At 43.3% G+C, this 9,490-nt stretch overlaps 1 protein-coding gene across 1 annotated transcript in view; it reads right to left on the reverse strand.

Moving 5' to 3' along the window:
* The window catches only part of aadac (arylacetamide deacetylase), a 15,059-nt gene extending 6,000 nt beyond the window's left edge, over window positions 1-9,059 (reverse strand). The window contains exons 1-3 of the mRNA XM_080844967.1: window positions 8,351-9,059; window positions 6,799-7,027; window positions 6,319-6,346 (exon numbers count right to left, since the gene is read on the reverse strand). Coding sequence (XP_080701093.1) covers window positions 6,319-6,346; window positions 6,799-7,027; window positions 8,351-8,491 — 398 coding nt within the window. The 5' untranslated portion in view covers window positions 8,492-9,059. The remainder of the gene's footprint in view (window positions 1-6,318; window positions 6,347-6,798; window positions 7,028-8,350) is intronic.
* Between the last annotated feature and the right edge of the window lie 431 nt (window positions 9,060-9,490).

The following is a 9,490-nucleotide window of genomic DNA, read 5'->3' on the forward strand; positions in this document are numbered from 1 at the left end:
AAGGACACGCTGCACCAGCAGCAGCTGCCGTTATGTCAGACACAAAGCGCCTGGCGAGGGCTAAATTAATTAATTCAAAAGACAAGCAACCTTCTTGGTTGGGAAGGGAAAAATACAGAACACCAAAAAAACAAAAACAAAAACACAACAGGATTTTGCTGTGGTACTTTGCTGTGTAGCCTAATTTTAGTTATACACAGGAAATGAATGACAAATCCTTGTTCTATTGGCTGGAGACTTTTCAAAGTGGCCAAACCTCTCACTGTCACAAGCAACTACTCATACCCAATAACCTAGCCGAAGTATTATAACTTGTGCACTACAACCATTAACCACACTTAATACTTAACAACAGCAAAGATGCATTTGTGAGAATTTCACTACTGTTGTCAAGTGGGCACCATCCTTCATCAGTGTTTCATTGCATTTGGCACCCAACACCTCCAGAAGGCTCAACATACCCACCCCCCTTGGCGTCCCAGACCGACCCCCCTCCATACTCACGATGAATCAGGACACATACCAGAGACATCAATAGATAAAAAAGATTTAAAGATATAGATTCTTTATAGATATAGATTTGATATCTCAATGTCTGAACGATGCACTTCCTAATCATCCAAACATCAAACTCAATATACTACAGCATGCCACTGGCTATCCAGGGTAAAGGGTGCAAGGGTTGGGGGGAGGGGGAGGGTAACCCCCTCTGTAGCACATAACAGGTTAGGGTAAGGGTAGGAGCTGGATACGGACCTACGTTAGGGTAAGGGACAGAGTTAGGGGTTGGACACGGATCTACGTTAGGGTAAGGAACGGAGTTAGGGGTTGGACACGGACATCCGTTAGGGTAAGGGACAGAGTTAGGGGTTGGACACGGACCTCAGTTAGGGTGAGGGTAGGAGTTGGATACAGACCTACGTTAGTGTAAAGGACAGAGTTAGGGTTGGACACGGACCTACATTAGGCTAAGGGAAGGAGATAGGGGTTGGAGAGTAAAAAATTGGATCAGAGTAAGGGAATGACATTGGAAACCTTGGTCACCTTAGGTCACCCACACATCTTACATCAACAAACGTCTTCACTTAATACTGCTTAATGCACACGTCCCCAAGCGCTTTGTGAGCTCCTCAGCAATAACCACTGGCTTGCTTTTCAGCAGACTCCGACAAATCCTTTGATGCTCCTATGAGTGACAAAGAGATAGCCTATTTCCACCCCACATGATGTGTTTTTTAGTGCTGACTATAGGATTGGCACCCCTGTTTGAAAGCATGGGCCCCTTTGAATATTGCAAGATGGATGGAATGACCTCTGAAATTACCCTGAAAAGTTTTGCTGATGTGCTGTAGGGGTTTGCTTTTTTCATTCATTCAGAGGTGCAACTATGTTTAACCATACAGTGCCTGAGGCCACTAAAGAAACAGAAGTGTTCTGGTTGATTTAGCCTCTAGCCCCTATCTCCGCTGTGTCGTGTGTGCTTTCCAACCTCGTTCCCTCGCTTCCGCTACCAGTTCTGCATACTTCAGCTCTTTCCTTTCAAAGGCTTTCTCACTTGCCTCTTCTCACATCAGTAGCAACAATACACTTTGAAAATTGGAGCCATCTCCAGTCCTGTCCCATTCCCCCCTTTGTCAGAACTGAATAACCTCAAAAGATGCTTTGACTTACGCTGAGACCTTTTCAGAGACCTTAAGGTAATTGAATATCTTCCACAACCGATTGAGTGGCACAACTCCAGAGGCATTAGCGAGGTCCTAAAATACCACACAGAGGTCTCTGCTTTATGTAACTTCCTGCCTGAATTTGTTGCCAAATGATGTTAAAACCTTCCAAACATCCAGAAAGTCTTGGGATTCCTGCTTTTTGGGCAGAAATATCTATCAAGCTATTTGCCTTCCAATAGACCAACCTCCTTGCTGCCACACTAAAGAGGATTTCCTTTCACATTAACAAATTGGCCTATGCTCATGGCATTCTTCTCCTCTGGAATTAAAATACCTCCTGCCCGATGCCACATTATTGGAATTGAGACTTTTTTCCCCATAAAATGACCATAAGTTTCCAAAGACACTTCAAAATGCAGGCGCTTTATAGACACATAGGGTCCAGGAGCCAAGGCCTATTACCAAACCTTTTCCACCTAGGATGTTATCAGGCCCATAGAGGTATTTTTTATTAAACCATTGGAAAAAAATTACTAAATCAGTGACATGCCATTCTGAAGCCTCATGCCTAAAATTACCACCGTGCTGCTTTGCTGAAGACAGGCCCAGCATATTGTTTGATTTAACTTGGCTGGTAGTTATTACATAATGAAAAATGCAAGACCCCAAAACATAACAGGATGCAAACTAAAATAACCCAAATTACATTATCGGTTGGTAATTAGATCATGTTGTGGGTTTGCTGTAATTGCATCTGATGTATTTAATGGCATTCAAATGAAGATAAACAATCAATCAGCCAACATTTGAATCAAACTGTGACTAATGCAAAGCAGCAATGTTTTAAAAACATTCTGTCCATAAGAATGTTCTGTTTTGAAGAAGTACTGTTATTATTTTTTTTTTGTGAACGTTTGAGTAACACATTTTCAAAATAAGCACCAAATCAGACCATGTGATGTACATTTCTTTACTTCTTAACTTTGGTGCAAAGGTATTGTACAGGGCATACCAGGGGCGGAGTGGCCATCGGGAGGACCGGGATTTTTCCCGGTAGGCCGGTCGGCCAATAATCTATCGAGAACCAGCCTGCAGACCGGCCTTCGCAGCCGTCGTGTCAAATTCATGAGCGGCCCATCGAGATTGCATGTACGTTAAATCATGGTCCCGTGAAAATCTCTAAGTTCTCTGAGAATTGTGTGGTTCAGCAGTCCAACCACTATTTATAGCTCTATTTGTCTCTGTACATCACACCTATGGTGTGTGTCAAACTCACTCCCATTAATCCAACCTTCTGATTTTTGTTTAGCCTCCTATATTGATGGAATTCTTTTTTATTCAGACGCTTCATTAGGCTACTTTCATGACCACAAATATAAATTGGCCAGCGATTGAATTCGTTTTTTGTTGAATGTAGAATGGTCGGAGCAAATTGCCTCATGGGAAATGCGTATCGTTGTGCCTTTATCAAGTGAACCTAGGGAGATAAATTAGCGGCTATCAGGGAGAGAGAGCAGGTGAAATGGACCTGATTGAGGGACATAAGAGAAAGGAGAAAGGAGGGGGCAAAAAGGCCAGACTGAAAAAGAGGCGGATGCTGGAGGAAAGTGCATCAAAATGTACAAGAATTACGGATTTATTCAACCAGCCGTCAACTAAATGCGAGTGAGTTGACAGGACACATTGTTGCGAATTAGCATAACATTTGAGCCAATACGGGACGCGATTTGTTCCGTATTTCCATAAATGTACATATACAAATACACTGTCACTGTCACTGTCATGTCTGTCACCCACACATCAACACTAAATCTAACAATAATGATCAAAAGCCGCCCGTTTGTTTGTGTAGTTGATATGGGAGGTGGAGGGGATGCGGGTTGGGCCAGTTTTGGGCACGTTGTGGGCCGGTGGTGGGCCGGTGCAGTCAGAATTGTCCCGGTGGATTTTTGTGTCCCACTCCGCCCCTGGGGCATACCTTCATTTCACTATTCTGCCAATGCTGCAGTTGTTGTCAGTTGGTGACAGATTTCTTCAGACAAGGCCAATAAGGATCAGCAGAAACATGCTGCCTTGGGACATGTCATACAGCAACCCTCATCTGTCCAAGTCAATGTTATGCCTGCCCAATGTTTATTCCAAAGGACCATAGTCTGGACAATTCACCAATAAACACACAAACACAATCTCTCTCTCTCTCTCTCTCTCTCTCTCTCTCTCTCCGTGTGTGTGTGTGTGTGTGTGTGTGTGTGTGTGTGTGTTTCACATGTCCTATTAAGCCCACTAATAAACACACAAAAAAATCACTTGCCCAACTAGCAACTCTCAGACTCTAAGATTTGTGACCTGGTCCCATACAATGAGCATTCTAGGCCTCCTCTCCTCTCCTCTCCTCTCCTCTCCTTTCCTCTCCTCTCTCTCCTAAGCCTCCTCTTCTCTCCTCTCCTCCCCTCACTCCCCTCTCCTCCCCTCCCCTCCCCTCCTCTCCTCTCCTCTCCTCTCCTAGGCCTCCTCTCCTCTCCTCTCCTCTCCTCTCCTCTCTCTCCTAGGCCTCCTCTTCTCTCCTCCCCTCCCCTCACTCCCCTCTCCTCCCCTCCCCTCCCCTCCTCTCCTCTCCTCTCCTCTCCTAGGCCTCCTCTCCTCTCCTCTCCTCTCCTCTCCTCTCCTAGGCCTCCTCTTGGTTCCTCTGACCTCTGACCTATTCACCATTTGTCTCACTCCCTCATTTAGACACTTAGGAGGGAGAACTAGAAAAAGAGACATAGAAGATACCGTTTCTAAATGACAGGGATGCTTTGGCTATACATATTGGTATGTGTTCAAGGACATTGAAGACCTCCCTGGCAAAGTGTGCAGCTTCCTCACATTTTGTTGTGAGGACACTGTCATTCCTAGAAGCATATTAATGCGCACCCTAATAAACAAGACCCGGCTGACTAAACCTTTTGAGAAATGTACTAGAGAGAAAAACAAAGGCCTTCCTCAAGGGTAAAGAGGCAGGAAAAAGAGTAGAGAGGGCAGCGCAGAAATGAAGAGGGCCCAGTTACAATATAAAAACAAGCCAGAGGGAAATCAGCAGCAGTACTCACAGAAGGCATGGGGTAAAATGATAGGCCATTACAAAACTGAAAACAAGCCAGTTAGAACTGCAGGCTATCGTAGCAATATAAACTAGCTGAAGCAATAAGGACTCATTATTTACGATCTAGTATCCATGCCTTCACAGATTAACAGATTAAAGGGAATTATGCAAAGAGTCTTCCCCCCAGGTGTGTGTCGATATCAAGGCAATATTTATGAAAAGCTCTCTGGAGCAGAGAAGGGTTCCATTGTTATGAAAGGAGACCATTATTGCTCCGGTGTCTAAACATCTCCTACAGAGCTAAATGACTTCAACCACAAGTTTAAACTAGGAAATGTCTTGCTAATTTTTAATCTTGATGTAAATGTTGTGGGCTTGTTTATAGATGTTTTAATGTACTATATGTGTGCATGTATCTGTATGTGTGTGTTTGTGTATGTGTGTGTATGAAGCATGGTGGTCTTTACATCAGAACAGGCTCTTCCTGAAATTCGCTGATGCGGAGTTATCATCACCCTGCTCCATAAAAGACGAAGCTGAGCATTGGCCAGTGGTTGATGAGCGGGTAAAATGGTGTGATGAAGCCTTCCTCTAATTAAATGCTACAGAGACTGAGGACATGCCATTGGTTTAAAAAAAAAATCATCCCACCCACCAAGGAACTGGCATTGAATTTGTGAATTTGAGAATTTTAATTGATATTGTTGTATAAATATCTTGGAACAGTCATTGACAAGAAAATGAAATGGGATGCTAATACTGAAGCAGTCTGTAAGAAGGCACAGCAACATTTGTTCTTCCTGAAGAAGAGTATTTTTGCCTGGTATGGTCACTCAAAAAAAATCACCTGGCCATATTGTAAAGGTGGCTAGAATCTTTGGTTATCTTTGGGCAGCAGGTCCTCCACACGGCTAGGTCTATAAGACTTCACACAACAACCCCATTCACTGTTAGCTCGACACTCCTCCCTCTGGCCAAACATACCTTGGTCCACGTGCAATAAGATTAAGATCTCTTTTTTTCCCTGTGCAATAAACTTACAAAATGTCCACATGTTTAATATAATATTAATTTTTAGTAACTTTAGTGTTTAAGAGATTGGGTTAGGGTTAGTGAACTTCAGCATTTTAGGGACTGTTTTGTTGTACTGCATTTTGTATATCCTATTTTAGAGGAGACATTTGAGATACATTTCTGTACTTTTTGTGCTGTGTTGTTGTCTTTTATCCAGTGCACCTGACTGCAAGCCAAGTTTTCCATCTGGATAATGACTGACTGATCTGAACACTAATTTGTAACAGAAATCAGTGACCCATGTGAAAATTACATCTGATAAGCTATTTTACTACTGTAGGGATTATTACTAGAATAAGGGCTTAGTATTTGCATGAACTTGCATTCCCTTATGTAAAAACTGCATGTTGCGTATTCATGCATAATAGTTTGGGTATAATTAAATGTTTGTAATAATAAAACAGAATAGGACTATTACTTTCAACTACCACTACAACAATGTTTAATGTGACAAATCTCAAACCTGGACTTTGAACCTTGCGCACCTTTTCCCACCTTTTGTTCACACGTAAGGGGCAGTGGCCTTCACATGTAAACAGAGATGTCTACACCCTGTTAAGTTTGTGCTTCATGCAGGGAAAACATTGTTAAGGGTGCAGACATTAGTTTTCTTGTCAAAAAGAATTGAAAGTGCATCTGGATTATTAAAGATGATGCTTTAACGGTATGATAACTAAACTGTTACTATGCATTTTGCTCAATTTGTTTTTTTCAGACCCCTTCCGATGAATTTGTATATACTGTATATATATACGTAGGTCAAAATTGTCAATAAACACGTCAGAAAACCTTTAACTAAGTAGCAGCATACACAACAGCTATTATTAACTATTGTGCTTTATAGATATAAATGCCATTACCTCAGGTCTAGATGTATTTCAATTTCTTTTCAAATCAAAAACCACAGTCTGCACCTTTAAAGTGTGTGTGTGTGTGTAAGCGACAGTGTGAGAGGGATTGACATTAAAGACTCACTGGAGCTGCCCAGGCACCATCCTCCTCCGTGGATGAAGACGACGGCTCTCCTCAGCTCTGCACTGTCGTCCTGCTGAACGGGCTGGTACAGCACCACCTCCACACCGTCAAAGTGCTCCTCTGTGACCCGCACACGCTCATCCGACACCGGCACCACGGCCTCGGCGAAGGTGATGAACATCATCACCCCCATGTAGTCCCTCAGCCCAAGCAGCTCACTGAAGTCTGCCTAGGGATGGAGAGAGGGAGAGAGAGAGAGAGAGAGAGAGAGAGAGGGGGGGGGGGGGGGGAGAGAGAGTGGGAGAGAGAAAGAGAGAATGAACGAGACGAGAGAGAAACAGAGGGGAAAAGAGACATAGAAGAGGGGGGTGGGAGGGATCAGGAGAGATGGTTGGACAAGGAGAGAGTAAAAGACAGAAAGGAAGAAAAAAGGAAGAAGAGGATTGATAGAAAAAAGGGTAAGGTGAGGGAGAGAAAATAGGACAGACAGAGAGGGGAGAAGGGAATTGTTACAGTGAAATAGAATTAGAAATAGAATTCTTGTGAAATAGAATTAGAGTGACTGTCAAACAAGGTGAATTTGACTTGTAGAATGTTAAAGTGCAGTCTTTCTACCTCCACTGATCTCGTAGAATCCTAAAATATCCCAAATATTCTGATTACACAACTGCATACAGAAGGTCACATGATCAAATGCCTGCGAGACAGTCCAATGTTTTGGTCAGTCAAAGACACGCGCGCGCGCACACACACACACACACTAAAGCCCAATCAAAGAGTAAGACTGTAATACATTCTTATCTACGCCTTGTGTGTCACAGTTGGACTCATCATACGCAGCATAACCCTCGATCTATGCAGACGGGACTGTGTAAGGTTACTCCTGCGTGTGTATTCTGACACAGTCTTCCTTGGAGCAGCCTACAGTAAAAATGTTGAACATTAAACAAGATCTTTCACATTTTTCAGATAGTTGAACTTCTCTGAGCAAAGAGAGCATGCCATCATGTCTATTGTTCATTTGGAAATTAGGGCGGAGAGGTCACATTAGCTTATAAGTGGGGAGAGGTTACATTTTCTTATTAGTTGGGACAGGTTACATTTGCTTGTAAAGGTTATTTCCTGTAGCCTGGTTTCATGTCTCATTAAAAGTATTAAGCGGTTGGAAGTAAAACCATAAATAACCTGTCAATTTAGGTAATAAGGTCTAAAAATAGACCATGAGAGCGGGGGTACAATGGTCAGATTAGTATCTGACACAATCTGTTGTAACTGTCATTGTTGGCTTACCCCTTAAAGCGATCAAAGCTCTGTTCGCTCAGCCAAAAATAACTTAATCCAAAGAAATATACACAAGACTCAGCTGGTCCGGTGGCTGTAAAATGTTCTGCAATATTGCAAAGGTTGTCTAGACTGAAATGTATCTCGGTCAAGCTCAACGGAAGAGAGATTTCCTATAAAACACAATACGAAACAAATGAAGAGGCAGACAGTAGTTCTCCCTCTTATACACACCACTGCATCCATAACGTTGTTATTCATGTACACCTACCAGGTGGCTGAGGCTCCTGAAGAAACAGTCAGTGATCATTAGCTTCCATCGCTCTTCAATATCCTCCGGTACAGGTGTATAAATGTAGTAAGCCGTTAAAGCCCCCCAAATAAATATGAAAAATACTCCTTTTAATCTCATTGTTGGCGGAAGTCGTGGGGAACTTGCAGCGGAGAACAGCAAATAAACTCTCTGTCTGCTTTTCTTATTAACAAGTCACTTCAACCCCGGCAAAGTGTAATCTGGTATTAATTTTGGAACTGAGCCAGCGCAATATGACAGCACGTGTTAGTGTCATCTGATCGTTATAGGCAAGCATGATCACAGGGGCTTTGCAGCGAGATGATCACAACCCGCCTGAAGTCGGGGACGCCGCACTCTTGTCCTTCACGCTCCTGCATCGGCATCAAATTGATTAATTCACGCTGAAAACCGATGGAACGAGGAGGCGCGCGAGTGCGCACGCAACTCACGAGGCTGGGCGCTTCTGGCTCGCTCGCGAATTCTTCAGGTGCCTCAGAGAGAGCTTATAGTGTCCACTCTGGAATACGAGCCCGAGAGCTGCGCAGTGACTAGACTGGTAAGCAGGGTTAAATCGGAAAAGGAATAGGCATGATACCGATTAAGGGGTGCAGTAAACTCTCGTGAAGAAAGCCGGTCATTCTCTCCAACTCCTTAAAGCCAGTCAGCCGAGAAACTGCTGCCATCCCTCACGTCCTGCGCTCAAGGAAAGTGACCGACCGGTAACATTGCAATTCTCATATATAAATAGCGACTGCTGCTGGGAAGGGGAGAACCCCAGGACCCCCTTCACATGACTCGAAACACAGCCATGTGTGTTATGCAAACCAGCTCACGTGTAAAACTTGCGCTGCATACACCACACCATTTAGACCGGAATATATGACATTTATGTAAAATTATTGCAGGGAAATAGAATAATGGTGCATGCTACCTCGTGAAGTTCCACGACTCTCTGGCATTACGATGAGGGCGTTCTTCACGAGACCACACTTCACGAAATAAAACACAGAATTTGAAATACATTTTACATAGCAGTCAGTATGTCTTTTGACAGTTTTCTATGAGTCTTAAACATCAGACAAAAATGACAAAACACAGAACCATGTAACAATGTTC

This window comes from Sprattus sprattus (assembly GCF_963457725.1).
Source record: "Sprattus sprattus genome assembly, chromosome: 9".
NCBI classification, from domain to species: Eukaryota; Metazoa; Chordata; class Actinopteri; order Clupeiformes; family Clupeidae; genus Sprattus; species Sprattus sprattus.